Below are 16,979 nucleotides of genomic sequence, written 5' to 3' on the forward strand. Positions count from 1 at the left end.
TGACGAAAATAACGTAAACTTCAGATTTGAAGTACCAAAACTGTGCCCCAGAGGTGTAGCAATAAAGGGTGCAGAGGTAGGAATCGCTACCTGGGCCCTGCTGCCTGAGGTGGGATTAAAACCCCCTGCCACATAAGAAGATACCAGTATTAGAAATGGCTCATGGTAAGTGGGGGGCTCTGTTATAGGTTTTATATTGGGGACCAGGAGCTTCAAGTAATGCCTCTGCTGTGCCATTTGTGTGACATTTTATGCAGACAGCAGGTGCACGGAATGTAAAACTGTTTGACACTTTAAAAATCTATTGTTATACCAGTCTAAAGTGACCCTATTAGGGAATTTACTTTCAATAACCTTTAAACTACAGGCTATTCTTAAATGACCTGTGCCAGCCGTTTGTAGTAAAGAGGACTGTTTTAGTAAATAATTGTATTCATCATTACATAACAATTCTGGAGCACCTTTACTTAGAACTCTACGTTGTGCTGTTCCTCTGTTATTCATCCTAGAAATGCAGGAATAAATTGACAACTGGGTGCCCAATCAGAGCTGACAGTCGGAATATGTAGGGACACACCCTGTAGACGAGGAGAATGGAAACACCCTGTTGTCAATTTATTCACATATTTCGAGGAGGAATAACAGAGGGACGGCACAACGTAGAGTTAGAAGAAAAGACGATCCATAATTGTTATTTCATGGAAAATTAAAATAATTACTAAAATAGACATTTCAGAAGAGGTGACATGTCATCTATAATGAAATGTTTCTATTGCTACTGAAAGTGATTCCAATAATAACATTACATTATGAAATTGCTATCAAAGCATCCTCCTAATATATTTGCATAGGTTGGCCTAAAGTTACCCAACACAAGTATTTTAGTAGATATTTTCATAGTAGATTTGTTGTCGAGACACAGAAACATTTGTCAGCAATTTGTTTTCCACAGTACATGCTGTCTTACCCAAAGAGACTCTGGCAGGGACTGCTCTGCGGTCTATCCAGAAAGAGACCCAGGAAAGCATGACCATTAGAGTTGCAGGAAAATATGTTTGCAGAAGAAAGAAAAAGATGTGACGTCTCAATGTGAAGTTAATGTACAGGCGATTGTACCATCCTGTGAGAAAAAAGTAAAATTTTATACACAATGGGTGCAGCTGTCAGTCATTGCAGTCAGTCAGAACATTACAATTATCCTCTCTCCATGTGACATGACTACTCACAGAGATTAATAGACTGTATTTAACTGAAATGCAAAAGAAGATAAAATAGACTTCAGGTCTCCTATTTCTTTAAAGGGAACCACCAAACCACCAGTCTGCCGTTATTCAGCTGGCGTTTAGTTTTTCAAACCTGCCTACATCAAAAACGAACATTTCAGGAACAGTTAGGCTTCTTTCACACTAGCGTTACTATACTGTACGCTTACCACGCTTCCGTTAGTGGAAGAGAGGATCGATACATTAAACAGAAAGCAACGGTTCCGTTAGAATTACCATTGGTTTCAATGGTAATTCTTTTGATTCAGTTGCTTTCCATTTGTCTCCGTTCACTAGGTTTCTGTTTTTTTTTTGAATGGAAACAAAAGTGCAGTCTGCAGAACTTTTGTTTCCGTTCAAAAAACGGAAACCTAGCGAACGAAGGCAAACGGAAAGCAACTGATACAAAAGAATTACCATTGAAATCAATGGAAATTGTCATGGAACCGTTGCTTTCCATTCAACGTATCGATCCTCTCTTCCTCGGAAGAGAGGTAAACGTATAGTAATGGTAGTGTGAACTTAGCCTTAGCAAAGTAAATTACAACTTACGAAGATGGAACTGGGAGGGGCATCGGGTGCATGCACATTGCAAAGCACAGTACGCTGTGCAGGCGTAGTGAAGCAAGGTGTAATGTCCTTGGCTTTATGTGCGCAATGCACCTGCGCCTTATACCGCCGGGCTCCCTACCAGGACTTCTCTCGGTAAGCTGTAAATTACTTTACTAACTCAGAATCAATCATGTATTGCAGAGCGGAATATTTTCATCATATAACCTTTTAATCCCCAGATTTGAAATGTGAAATACGGCTCCTAAAAAAAACGCTGACAGCAAAACACACTGGGGCAGATTTACTAAGGTGTCTGCGCCTAGAATGTGTTGAAAAATTTGCCACAATTTGGTGAATTTCATTTTAGAACAGATGTTAGCACCTCTGTAGACATGGAAAAAATTTTTTAAAAACCGCGTGGCTTAATGGAAAGGCTTAAATGTGCCAAAATGCGCCAAAAAACTGGCTTAAAATTCTGTTTCAAATTAAGCCAATTCAAAAGTGTACCACTGTGATAAATTTGGTCCATCTTCTGACTGCATGGTCTAAGTTTACACTGTCTAAAACTTTCACAGAATTAGTAAATCTGCCCCACTATTAGCAAAAAAGGCCCCAAAAAACACCATAAAAAAAGCATGTACAATTTTATCAAAAAAACGTATTTTTAAGAACAAAAAAAAAAATGCCACACAAACAGTATGTGTTTTGTGCCTCCAGGACACATTACAAAAGCTATAACTTTTTTATTTTTCCGTTGACAAAGCTGTATGAAGGGTTGTTTTTTGTGGGATGTGTTGTTTTTATTGGCGCTACTTTGGGGTACATATAATTTATTGATTAACTTTGATACATGTTTTTTTTGGGGGGGGGTTAGACCTTGCAGTATAAATATGTTAACTTTATTCAATGGCTCAAAACAATTACGGCGATAACAAATTTAGTTTTAATTGTTGCCGTATGGGGGATTACTTTTTGAAGGATGGGTTGTCGTTTTTTCGGCCACCATTTTGGGGTACATATAATTTATTGTTTGACTTTTATTACATTTTTTATATAGGGGGAATGGGGAAAAAAACGCAATTACGTAATTTTTGGGTTTGGTTTTGGTTTTTTTTTATTACATTTTATTGAACTTAAAGGCTATGTATACCTTTTCAATTTTTTTTATTAAATCAAAGTTTTTTGTGATTTTAAGTGCTTTTTGAATGGACTTTTATTAAATATATTTTTTACGATACAGCTATCCTGTATACATAGAAGCTGTATCGTTCTCTCTCGGTTCCATCCGTTCAGCTGAACTGATGGTTTAGCGGAGAGTGGGTCCTGTATTCACACAGAATCCACCTAACATCGATCACGTCTAAGTTGATCAGTAAAAATATAAATATGCTGGTTGTAGTAAGAGGAGAGAGAGAGAGAGAGAGAGATACACACACACACACACACACACACACACACACACAGACATAGGCACACACACACACACACGCTGCTGCTTCTAATTTTTAATTTATCTAACCCCAGTACTGGATTCACAGCTAGACTTCTTCTTATTGCTGCATAATATCCTTCATGCTGCTTCTAGTAAGTGTTTTACTGTCTCACACCAGTTCTGGATTCTAGTAAAACACTTACTAGAGGCAGCAGCTGCGTCTTCCAGCTTCTGTGTCTCTCTGCAGGTGCTCCCTCCTCCTGCTTCTCACTCCCCTCTTCATAGACTTCTATAGGCAGCTATAACATGGTTCCTCAGTGAGCTGTCTTCTTCTTTGCCTACTGATTTTAGCAGTGAATTGATAGTGAATGGTCAGTGCAGGGGTGGGGGGCAGGAGGAGTTTGATAAGTGGAGAAAGAGGCAGCTTTCCCTAATATAATATATGACAAAGTTTCTTGTATTCGATTGTACTATTGGTTCATGTAGTCGAAACCTCGCTCATGTTGAGTGGCAAATGGACATGTGTATTTGCCGGTAATACCAAGCAAAATCGTGCAGTCAATGGCTGCCACAAGTGAGCGAGTATTGGCTGCTTGCTGATGTCGCTATGTGGGTCCGTACCATAACTCTCACATGTGGAAACGGAGCATGCTGGGAGGACATGATCTCTGTCCTCTCAGCATTCCTCTGTATACAGATAACTGCTAATATTCAGCAGTCATTAAATCACTATTATCTGTGATCTACATAAAGAGGAATGCTGGGATAACACACATTATGTTTTCCTAGATTCCTTCAACCCAGAAAAAAAAAAGTAAAAGCAAAAAAAAAAAAAATCCTAATAAAGTATAAAAACAATCACCTCTTACGCCTTCACTAATAATTACATAAGTACATTGCACCTGTTTACAGATCCCACTAATGGCAGATGGCATGCTAGAAAAAAATATGACCTGTGTTTTCAGATGTTATAGTGATGATGAAGGTTGGGCAAAGTACACATATTTAGTATCATTAAACACGGGAGAGAGTGGGGATTTTTTTCTGAACTAAACTTGTGTGGCACAACTAATAACATAAAATTCCACAGGAAAAAAAGAACAAAAATGTGCATTTTTTTCACCCCTATTTTTCCAATTTTTGTGTTTTGGTGTAACATTAAGTCTCCATCTGTTCCCCAAATTAAAAAAAATATTCAGCCAAAGTATAAAAAAAAGAAACAATAAATATTCACCCTTGGAATGTGGCATTCCAAAAGGTGAAATCTATATGTGAACATTCAGACATCTGAGGCATTAGCCTTGAAATGATTAAACAGAGCTCCAAATTCCCTGTATAGACAAAGATAAAAGATAACATTCTGGCTACCTGTAGTCACAACTAGAGGGAGCAAGGGAGCTTACTGCAATTTTGGTCCTAAAAACAGAACAACTTACTATTATTACCGGTTTTAGGTGGACTAATGTAGGAATACATAAATTGATCACACTGAATTCTGCAAAAATATTCTAGTTACCTGTGCTACTGTAGAATGCAAGTCTAGATGTGGTATGAAATTTCTGAATCAAAAACTGAGATAATGAAATCTTCTCATCTGTTTTTAAGGACTCGTTTCCCTTTTTCCAGTAAAGCATCAGATCTTCATCAGTATAGGCATCTTTTAATAAAGAAAAACTACAATTGTAAACAGTTCAGAACTCCTAGTTACTTCTAGGTACAGCATGCGTGAAGATGGTAACAGCTTAATCTCAAACCTGAATGACAGGATAGAAGCCTTACTTAGTCATCACATGGTGGCCAGTTGGATACAACCATTATAAAGATATATTAATAAATAAATCAGAACAGAAATTTGTAGTTATATAGGCTAAAAAATAATAAAATGGTATTCAACGGTGGAAATTCACTTTAAGACACCTGCCAAGACTATTATCTTAAAGGAGTTTTCTGTTTTAGACAAACAGTTGCCCTAACCATGAGTTAATTGCGAAGGGGGGGGGGGTCCTACTGCCGGCGAGTCCTCATTTTACCGGCAGAACTAAAAAATAATAGGCTGTCCATTTAATGAAATAAGCTGAATCCTCAAGAGGTTGAGCCACTATTTGCAATGGCTCTCTGCAGGGGCTAATAGAGGGGAGCTCCAAGTAGGGAACTCCCTTCCAGTACATCCATATGCCCTCATAATTATTATCTAAGCCAGACAACACCTTTTATATACTATTGGCCATAACACGCACATGTTAAGACAAAGCACTTTTTTTGCAGACAATTATCGTTTTATTAGGAATAATTCGAACAAATGTAAGTCAAAATAATGATTTATGACATATATAGAGAACAAGCTGGATTTTTAATACTAATAAAGTATCCTACACTGGAACTTTCACTGTTAGTCCCTAGTCTTATATGTTCACATACTAACCACAATTTAAATTTTTGCTTTAATATGGAGTTTTTCTATTTAAAAAAATGTGGCTCTTATTTCCTTGGGGTAAAGAGTGATAAAAGGAAGTATGTGGCAAGTGTATTTCAACCCTCTAGGGCTTGGCGGGGCGGGGGGCATTTAGTGAGTGTAACTTTACTCTTGGGTTTAGATTTTGGGGTCCTATTCTGGTTTCCTTTAAATAGTTACCAATGAAAGATAATACAGAATGGTAAATAGGAGAATTTCAAATCTATTAATACATTTACTAGTTTACTCACAGCTCTCAAGCTCCAGGGAACAAGTTTGAGTATCCAGAGGGAAGCGACTGAAGTCCATGTTGCACATTGCTGTCACAGTAATTCTTAACAGGAATGATTAAGAAACAAAATTCATTGAAAAAAATATCTCTTGATACTTGCACAAAAGGCTTTTGAATCTATTTGTATGTGTTTGTGTGTGTGGTTATTTAACTATTAAACATATTTTTTGTAAAAGTTTATTGTGTATAACCATTCGGATGCCTTATGGATCCCTATTCATTAAATTTGAATCAACGGGATAAATATTATCATAAAACTACCACATTGTGCCCTTCGTAGAGATGAAATGAAGTACCAAATGTTGATATCATTCAGGTATAAACATAGGAATGCCTACAAATGTTTGCATTTAATGGTCAGATTTACATATGATCCTCTGAAAACTATAAAAGCCTTCCAACCTTGGAGATTTGCTGCTCTTACTGTCAACACTTCAAGTGTATTGAGTCCAGTAACAGTAATCTGGTACTACTTTTACAGATCTATTTTAAAAATATGATGTCAAAGATGAATTTCATAGAGAATTAAATGCAAAACAGACCTCCAAATATAAATATTGTAGCAATGTTCACACAAGCTATCTATATAAAGCCACACACGGTCATATAAGGAGCCGGTACAATGGCACAAAGAGTCCCTATGTCTCCATAGTACATAAATGTAGGCACTACATGTGCCGCCATAAGGTGCTCTCCATTAGAGATATGTTCTTTCCTAAAAGGAATGCTTCTAGGGGAGAATACCTCTGTACTATGGCGTATCCCACATATGGAATTGGAGGCATACAGAGGTACAGTAGGGCCTTATAGACTACTATGGGTGCCTTTTTATGGCTCTACACAACTGAAAAGTTGTATAGAGCAATAAAACTTCTATGTGAATGAGCCATTATTAACAAAATATGAATAAAAATAAGTTGGTAAGTGATAGCAAGTCTCCTGGGCAGTGTGTAAAGATGTTCAAAGGAAGAGCAAAGGAAGCAGTAACACAAAGATGACAAAAGGCATCATGTGATTTAGCAGCACCTATTACATTTGTAGGTTATCTACACATCCAAGATTTACATGCCATAATTTCTCTAAGCAGTAAGGACTAACCTCATACTGTATAGAACTTGGCCATCGGGATAAACTCGTAGCATGATGTTATCTGTTGTTGTATCATGAATGAAGGATCGTTTTGAATGCACAAAAAACACATCAGGTACCCAGATCTTCTTTACTAGTCGACTATCAAAGGTCATGCTCTTATTTGTGGTACTAGGGAATGATAAACGCTCATCCTTCCAATAATGTCTAAGGTACAGAGTCATTGTAAAATCCTGTATAGACAAGAGAGTAAAATAAATGTACCTTTAAACAATAAACCTCCATAGAATATTTATATATATATATGTTCAGGATTTAGTCTGAACCACATTTTTCTAAGAACTATAGGAAATTTTATCTACCTACCACCGACTTTAAGTATGTTGAAGTTCCAGGTAGTTCAAATACTCCTATTTGAGAATGTTATCTACAATAACCGTGGCTGCTCTGCTAAATTCAAGCCAAAGGATATGAGGACTTTGGTGTAACCCCCCACCCACCCACTGCGCACAACCAACTACTTGCCCCCACATCTTCATGTTGCATTGCACAGGTACCAAATTGACTCGACAAAAAAATTTCTGGGACGTGAAACCCCAGTGTAGAAAATGCTGTATTCTTTTTGATGAGATTGGTAAAGTATTTTTTATTCTTCTAATAGATTGGTAAATTAAGAAAGTAAAGGTAGAATTAGACAATTAAGTGGAACCTACGCTTTGTCAAGAAGTGTCATTTTTGCACAGGCCCCATGACTGGTTAAAATTTCAAAAGCAATACATTATAACCAACCTATTGGTGTAGTTCCAGCTTTTATAATAAATGAAAAACATAAATAGCCAGTGATGTTATTCTCTAAAATCCCCGAAGATTAATTAGCACAAGCTAGAAAATATATTCATGAAAAATCTTATATAATGTAAAATCCTTTACAGCTTACCATATCAACTTCAGATATGCTATCCAGACTCTCAACTTGAACATCGACTCCAACAGGGATCGCAGGACCTGCCAGGATTTAGTCTGAACCACATTTTTCTAAGAACTATAGGAAATTTTATCTACCTACCACCGACTTTAAGTATGTTGAAGTTCCAGGTAGTTCAAATACTCCTATTTGAGAATGTTATCTACAATAACCGTGGCTGCTCTGCTAAATTCAAGCCAAAGGATATGAGGACTTTGGTGTAACCCCCCACCCACCCACTGCGCACAACCAACTACTTGCCCCCACATCTTCATGTTGCATTGCACAGGTACCAAATTGACTCGACAAAAAAATTTCTGGGACGTGAAACCCCAGTGTAGAAAATGCTGTATTCTTTTTGATGAGATTGGTAAAGTATTTTTTATTCTTCTAATAGATTGGTAAATTAAGAAAGTAAAGGTAGAATTAGACAATTAAGTGGAACCTACGCTTTGTCAAGAAGTGTCATTTTTGCACAGGCCCCATGACTGGTTAAAATTTCAAAAGCAATACATTATAACCAACCTATTGGTGTAGTTCCAGCTTTTATAATAAATGAAAAACATAAATAGCCAGTGATGTTATTCTCTAAAATCCCCGAAGATTAATTAGCACAAGCTAGAAAATATATTCATGAAAAATCTTATATAATGTAAAATCCTTTACAGCTTACCATATCAACTTCAGATATGCTATCCAGACTCTCAACTTGAACATCGACTCCAACAGGGATCGCAGGACCTGCCAAAAAGAAGATTTAAGCAATTGTGATTGTTTACCTACTGCAACCTGCAACCTCCCATGACTTCTCGAAATGCCCTCAAAAGACTGTGGCCCTTAAAAAAAATGAAACTTTAAAGTCTATTTTACAGTCAAAATACATTCAAAAATTCCAATTCATACTTGCAGCTATATTAACTAACGCTCCCCCCCCCCCCTTCCTCACATTAACATTACTGTAACAACATCACAATAATTTTTTGGGGGGTTCCATGCAAATACAATCCCCTGTGTTTCCTTTTATAGGTCACTGGGATGTCTTTTCGGGATATAAATGTAATCAATTAAGTCATCCATGCAGGTTTATAGACAGTCACACACAGTTTCTTCAATACAGTAGTTGGTAATAATGTGGTTTGCACACAAAAGAACACAGCCAATTTACTGCAGGGAATGGACATCAAAAGCTGAAAGGTCCTAGTACTGGAATTGTACTTTTTATGACATCTCCAAGCTTTACTATTACGTTGCCCTTCTTTTATCTGTGATTCCATGTTATTTACTTTTGTGTAGTCAACAAAATGATCTGTACAAATATTAAGGTCATTTTTTCTTGCGGCAGAATCACTGAAGCTGAAACACAATTGAACTAATGGTCTATCTTATTACTGTAAAGCATGTCATTCCTGTATATTCTGCACAGCATGTTTACAATGAATTCACATAGATATGAAATCTCTTGAAGCAGGTTGGTTCTAGCAATCTGAACAAATATGTTGTATAATTGTGAATTCTATCCCTGCGTCAGTTATTTATATGAGGTGAAGTAGGGAATGCCTCAAGATTATTATATTGTTGTACAATACAAAGAAGAAATCAGATAATGACTTAAGTTGAGATAAGTAAAAATGGGAACTATGATCAGATTACAAGTTGCACCTGTATAATGCTGAAAAATTTCTTAACGTAAAAAAAAGAAAGTGCGATTGTGATGCATTGAAAATTTTACAACAGATTCAAGAAAACACGATTAACTAATACATTTTAAAACATTTATTCCTGTTAGTTCATCTACCCAAGTTTGTTAAAGTGTAATGCTGGGTTCACACGACCTATTTTCAGGCGTAAACGAGGCATATTATGCCTCGATTTACACCTGAAAATACGGCTCCAATACGTCGGCAAACATCTACCCATTCATTTGAATGGGTTTGCCGACGTACTGTGCAGACGACCTGTCATTTTACGCGTCGCTGTCAAAAGACGGCGCGTAAAATAACAGCCTCGTCAAAGAAGTGCAGGACACTTCTTTGGACGTAATTTGAACCGTTTTTCATTGAATCCAATGAAGAACAGCTCCAAATTACGGCCGTCAAAGACGCCTCGCAAAATGCGAGTATGAGCAATTACGTCTGAAATGACGGAGCTGTTTTCTCCTTAAAACAGCTCCGTAATTTCAGATGTAATGGTCGTTATCGTGTGCACATACCCTTAGACTCATCTGGACATCCCGTTAACTAAATAAATATCCCCTGGTGATCAGCTGATCACCTCAGGTCCTGCGGCTGAAACCCCACTAGTAATCAGTTGTTATCGCAGGATAAAACTGCAGGCGCCCCCACATATCTAGGCTACTTGTAAGGAGGTGCAGGCCTCAGCGCAGATCTTTCTCCATGCCACCTCACAGAATAATTCCACTTCTTATTTAACAGCTGCTTTACTTTAAAAAGGAACAAAAGTACATAGATCACCACACCTGTAGATAGAGGTTATAACATTACAATAAACTTCTCTCAGTCTGCTCATAGTCACTCATAGTCCCATCTACTCAGTTCATGGTAACATGGAGGCAAAATCTAGCAGGTAACACGATACAGTATAGGTGTATGCAGTGGCGTAACTACCACTATAGCAGCCGTAGCAGCTGCTACGGGGCCCGCGGCATGAGGGGGCCCGTGTCGCCCGCCGGCACGGGCCCCCACCATGGCCGGAGGCTCCGCTAGCAGCCGCTATGGCTGCTACAGCGCGACGCCACTTAACACTATGGCAGAGCAGGGAGTTATCTCCCCGCTCTGCCATTAAACAAAAGACATGTATCCCCTCTCCACAGGATAGGGGATATATGTGTGATCGCTGGCAGCCCCCCCTGTAGGGAACGCCATACAGCCCCCCCTGTAGAGAGCGCATACAGCTCCCCCTGTAGAGAACGCCATACAGCCACCCTTGTAGAGAACGCCATACAGCCCCCCCCCCTGTAGATTGCCATACAGCCCCCCCCCCGTAGATAACGCCATACAGCCCCCTTTGTAGATATCTACAGGGGGGGGCTGTAAAAAAGGCACTATCTACAAGGGGGGGGGTTGTGTGACACCCAGGGGAGGGGGGCCCCAGTCAAAAGTTTGCTATGGGGCCCAGTCTTTCCTAGTTACGGCCCTGGGTGTATGATAGGACAGGGACAGCAGGATGCACTGTCTGTGTGTCTCTCTATCTAAGGCAGCTCTCGGTCCTGACTGGTGGCAGACACTTACACAGCCTCCTCCCTGTACAACCAGAAGAAGACCATATAACAGGCAGCAGCACATGTTAAAACACAGTGCACAACAAAAAACACTATCCTATAGTAAAAATATATACAGTGCCAATACCGGCCAAAGATACAAAGAAAATCCTCTTTGAGGGTGGGAATTCTCCCTACTATACTGAGCCAGCATGTTCCTTTGAGAAAAATCACACGTAAAAACGAATACAGAAACATTGCATAACCATGGAACATACAGAACATGCTGCAGGAGAAATATAGTATTATATGCAAGCCACTCAAATGAATGGGCGACCATGTAATACATAGTAAGAACGACCAGAGCGGGAGCTTCACTTTGCATCAGCTCTCAGCTCTGGCTAATAGAGGGGGTCCCCTAAAATATATATGCCATAATGGGACATTTGAGCAGGCATTGTCCAAATAGGACAATCACACATGCAGTTTTTTGTAGTTATTTGAGTCAAACACAGGAGTAGATAGGAGTCTTTTCTATATACTTCTCCTTCTTTTTGGATCCACGCCTGTATTTGGCTCAAAGGATGAAACAAAAACTGCATGTAATATATTTATATATAAGTGTAATAACTGGATACTGCATTGTGCGTGCGTGTGTGTGTGTGTGTGTGTGTGTGTGTGTGTGTGTGTGTGTGTGTGTGTGTGTGCGTGCGTGTGTGCGTGTGTAATTTACATCAGGTGTTATGGTATATTTAACAGTAGTAATAGAACAGTGATCCTTCAGAATTTGTCAGAGTCCTTTTAATAAAACAGATATGGCATACAGTAGCTGTCATGACTCCGTTGTGGACAGAACTTAGTCGATTCTGTTATACTTGTAAGCTTGCCTTTGATTCTGACTACAACCCTCTTTCTTTAGCATTTGTTCACCCAATAGGTTTTCCTTGAATAAGGCTAAGTTCACACTACTGTTTGTATACGTTTTCCTCTCTTCGGTTGGAGAAAGAGATTCGAAAGATTAAACGGAAAGCAACGGTTCCATTACAATTACCATTGATTTCAATGGTAATTCCTTTGTTTCAGTTGCTTTCCATTTGTTTTCGTTTGCTAGGTTTCCGGTTTTTTTCACGGAAACAAAAGTTCTGCAGACTGCACTTTTGCTTCCGTCAAAAAAACTTAAACCTAGCGAATGGAGACAAATGGAAAGGAAACAAAAGAATTACCATTTAAATCAATGGTAATACTAACAGAACAGTTGGTTTCTGTTTAACCCCTTCCCTCTTTAGCCACTTTTGACCTTCCTGACAGAGCCTCATTTTTCAAATCTGACATGTTTCACTTTATGTGGTAATAACGTCGGAATGCTTTCACCTCTCCAAGCAATTCTGAGATAGTTTTCTCGTGACACATTGGACTTTATGTTACTGGCAAAATTTGCTCGATATGTTCAGTATTTAATTGTGAAAAACATCAAATTTTATCTAAAAATGTCAAAAATTAGTATTTTTCTCAATTTAAATGTATCTGCTTGTAAGACAGGCAGTTATACCACACAAAATTGTTGCTAATTAACATCCCCCATATGTCTACTTTAGTTTGGCATAGTTTTTTTTAACATGCTTTTATTTTTCTAGGACGTTACAAGGCTTAGAACTTTAGCAGCAATTTCTCACATTTTCGAGTAAATTTCAAAAGGCTATTTTTGCAGGGGCCAGTTTAGTTGTAAATGTGGCTTTGAGGGCATTATATATTAGAAACCCCCAAAAAGTCACCCCATTTTAAAAACTGCACTCCTCAAAGTATTGAAAACAGCATTTAGAAAGTTTCTTAACCCTTTAGACGTTTCACAGGAATTAAAGCAATGTAGAGGTGAAATTTACAAATTTCGGTTTATTTTGCAGAAATTCATTTTTAATCCATTGTTTTTTGTAACACAGAAAGTTTTACCAGAAAAATGCAAATCAATATTTATTGCCCAGGTTCTGCAGTTTTTAGAAATAACCCACATGTGGCCCTAGTGTGCTACTGGACTGAAGCACAGGCCTCAGAAGCAAAGGTGCACCTAGTGGATTTTGGGGCCTTATTTTTATTAGAATATATTTTAGGCACCATGTCAGGTTGAAGGGCTCTTGCGGTGCCAAAACAGTGGAAATCCCCCAAAAGTGACCCCATTTGGGAAACTACACACCTCAAGGAAATGATCTAGGGGTGTAGTGAGCCTTTTGACTGCACAGGTTTTTTACAGATATTATTGGAACTAGGCTAAAATGTAGGTTTAGTGATTTGTTTTCTCATTTCCACAAGGACTAAAGAAGAAAAAGCACTACAAAATTTGTAAAGCAATTTCTCCCGAGTAAAACAATATATATTTGGTCATAAACAACTGTTTGGACACACGGCAGGGCTTAGAAGTGAAAGAGCGCTATTTGGCTTTTGGAGCTCAAATTTAGCAGGAATGGTTTGCGGAGGCCATGTCACATTTGCAAAGCCCCTGAGGGGACAAAACAGCGGAAACCCCCCAAAAGTGACCCCATTTTGGAAACTACACCCATTGCGGAAACTATCTAGGGGTATAGTGAACATTTTAACCCCACAGTTTTTTTGCAGAAATTATTGGAATTGGGCCGTGAAAATAAAAATCTAGGTTTAGCTACTTTTTTCCCATTTCCACAAAGACTAAAGGAGAAAAAGCACTGCAGCAATTGTAAAGGAGTTTCTCCCGAGTAAAACAATACCCCACATGTGGTCATAAATGGCTGTTTGGACACACGGCAGGGCTTAGAAGGGATGGAGTGCCATTTGGCTTTTGGAGTTCACATTTAGCAGGAATGGTTTGCGGAGGCCATGTCACATTTACAAAGCCCCTGAGGGGACAAAACAGTGGAAACCCCCCACAAGTGACCTTATTTTGGAAACTACATCCATTGAGGAAATAATCTAGAGGTATAGTGAGCGTTTTGACACCACAGTTTTTTTGCAGAAATTATTGGAAGTAGGCCCTGAAAATAAAAATCTACATTTTTTCAAAGAAAATGTAGGTTTAGCTAATTTTATCTAATTTCCACAAGGACTGAAGGAGAAAAAGCACCATCAAATTTGCAAAGCAATTTCTCCCAAGTAAAACAATACCCCACATGTGGTAATAAACGGCTGTTTGGACCCACGGCAGGGCTTAGAAGGAAAAGAGCGCTATTTGGCTTTTGGAGATCACATTTAGTAGGAATGGTTTGCAGAGGCCATGTCGCATTTGCAAAGCCCCTGAGGGGACAAAACAATGAAAACACCCAAAAAGTGACTCCATTTAGGAAACTACACCCTTGAGGCATTTATCTAGGGGTGTAGTAAGCATTTTGACCCCACAGGTGTTTCATAGAATTTATTAGAATTGGGCAGTGAAAATAAAAACAATCCTTTTTCTTCAATAAGCTTTAGCTCAAAATTTTTTATTTTCTCAACAAATAAAGGAAAAAAAGAAACCAACATTTGTAAAGCTATTTCACCCGAGTACGGCAATACCCCATATGTGGTCATAAACTGCTGTTTGGGCACACGGCAGGGCTCAGAAGGGAAGGAGCGCCATTTGGAGTGCAGATTTTGCTGGATTGGTTTCTGGGCGCCTGTGGGACCAAAACAGTCGGAACCACCCAGAAGTGACCACACTTTGGAAACTACACCCCTCAATGCACTCACCTAGGGGTGTAGTGAGCATGTTAACCCTGCAGGTGTTTTGTAGAAATTAGTGTGCACTTCATGTTGCAGAGTAAAAATTGGATTTTTTCCATAGATATGCCAATATGTGGTGCCCAGCTTGTACCACCATAACAAGACAAGCTCTTAATATGCAGTGTTTGCCGGTTTTAGAAACACCCTACATGTGATCCTAATCTTTTGCCTGGACATTCGACCAGGCTCAGGAGTGAAAGAGTAACATGTAGAATTGAGGCCTAATTTGGCGATTTACAAAGTATTGGTTCACAATTGCAGAGGCCCAAATGTGAAATAATAAAAAGAAAGTGACCCCATTTTGGAAACTACACCCCTCAAGGCATTTATTAAGGGGTGTAGTGAGCATTTTTACCCCACAGGTCTTTTCCATACATGAATGCGCTGCAGATGGTGCAAATTAAAAATTTATATTTTTGCCTAGATATGACATTTCAGTGGCAAATATGTTGTGCGCAGCTTATGCCACTGGAGACAGGCACCTCAAAAATTGTTAAAAGGGTTCTCCGGGGTATGGCGATGCCATAAATGTGGAAGTAAACTGCTGTTTGGGCACACTGTAGGGTTCAGAGCGGAGGGAGCGCCATTTGGCTTTTGGAGAGCGGATTTTGCTTGGTAGTAGTTTTGTTTGAGTATTGCTGGTGTTTCCGTTTATAATGTGGGTGTACATGTAAGCTAGGCAGAGTACATCAGGGGCATAGTCAGGTGGTATAATAATGGGGTAAACAATAAAATGATCCATAGATGTGTGTTACGCTGTGAAGCAATCCTTTATGCACAGGCCGATGTCGCACTGATATATGGCGTCCTTTCTTATCCCCCTTTTGGTCCACACTCCGCACCTTTGCAGTTTGGGGAATTTTGCTGGGAAGTGTTGTCCTGGTATAATACGGGCACCCTCTCTTCCAGCAGATATGTTTGGGCCCTCCCCTTCCTAATTTTAGGGCCTTGATAAAACAGAAGAAATGTTCCCCTCGGGCTGCACAACTGCATATTTTTTATTTCCTGACTTATTGGAGCCTATTTTTTCATAGACGTAGTGGTATGAGGACTTTCTTTTGCAAGACGAGCTGTAGTTATTATTGGTACCGTTTTGGGGTACATGCGACTTTTTGATCACCTTTTATTCTATTTTTTGGGAGGCCAGGTAACCAGAAAAAACACAATTCTGGCACAGTTTTTTAAGGTTTTTTTTATACAGCGTTCACCACGCGTTACAAATTACATGTTGACTTTATTCTGCGGGTCAGTACGATTCCGGCGATACCTAATTTATGGCACTTTTTTATGTTGTACAACGTTTTGCACAATAAACTTACTTTTGTAAAAAGAATGTATTTTTTCTGTCGCAAAGTTGTGAGAACCATAACTTTTTAACTTTTTTGTCGACGGAGCTGTATGAGGGCTTATTTTTTGCGAGACGAGCTATAGTTTTTATAGGTACCATTTTTGGATATGTGCGACTTTTTAATCACTTATTATTTCAATATTTGTAGGGCAAAGTGACCAAAAAACAGAAACTCTGGTATAGTTTTTTACAGGTTTTTTTTACGCTGTTCACCGCGTGCAATAAATAATATAATATTTTTATACCTCAGGTCGTTGCGGTCGCGGTGATACCAAATACGTATGGTTTATTATTTTTTTTCAATAATAAAGGACTTGATAAGGGAATAGGGCGATTGTGTTTTATTTTATTACTTGAAATTTTTATTGTTTTCAAACTTTCATTTTTTTCACTTTTTTTACACTTTTTTCAAGTCCCACTATGGGAATTGAAGGTCCAACTGTCTGATGTTTTTTTTCTAATACATTCCACTACCTACGTAGTGCAATGTATTAAATCTGTCAGCTTCCGTAATGCCAGAGCAGGAGGCGATTGTGTCTCCTGTTGCCATAGCAGCAGTCGCCAGTCCTGATTGCCTGTCAGTGCTGGCGATCTGATAGCAACCGCTAAGATGCAGCGATCGCTTTCGATTGCTGCATCAAAGGGGTT

The 16,979-nt window shown here is 38.8% G+C and overlaps 1 protein-coding gene across 2 annotated transcripts in view; it reads right to left on the reverse strand.

Annotated features, from left to right (window-relative positions):
• The window catches only part of LOC142761006 (gamma-aminobutyric acid receptor subunit rho-2), a 141,545-nt gene that overhangs the window by 40,465 nt on the left and 84,101 nt on the right, over positions 1-16,979 (reverse strand). The window contains exons 3-7 of one of the 2 annotated variants that reach the window (XM_075864182.1): positions 8,717-8,784; positions 7,089-7,312; positions 5,950-6,032; positions 4,763-4,903; positions 968-1,120 (exon numbers count right to left, since the gene is read on the reverse strand). In XM_075864182.1, coding sequence (XP_075720297.1) covers positions 968-1,120; positions 4,763-4,903; positions 5,950-6,032; positions 7,089-7,312; positions 8,717-8,784 — 669 coding nt within the window. Of the gene's footprint in view, positions 1-967; positions 1,121-4,762; positions 4,904-5,949; positions 6,033-7,088; positions 7,313-8,016; positions 8,083-8,716; positions 8,785-16,979 lie in introns of those variants that run through there. The other variant, XM_075864181.1, reaches the window with a different exon arrangement.

This window comes from Rhinoderma darwinii, chromosome 4 (assembly GCF_050947455.1).
Source record: "Rhinoderma darwinii isolate aRhiDar2 chromosome 4, aRhiDar2.hap1, whole genome shotgun sequence".
NCBI lineage: Eukaryota > Metazoa > Chordata > Amphibia > Anura > Rhinodermatidae > Rhinoderma > Rhinoderma darwinii.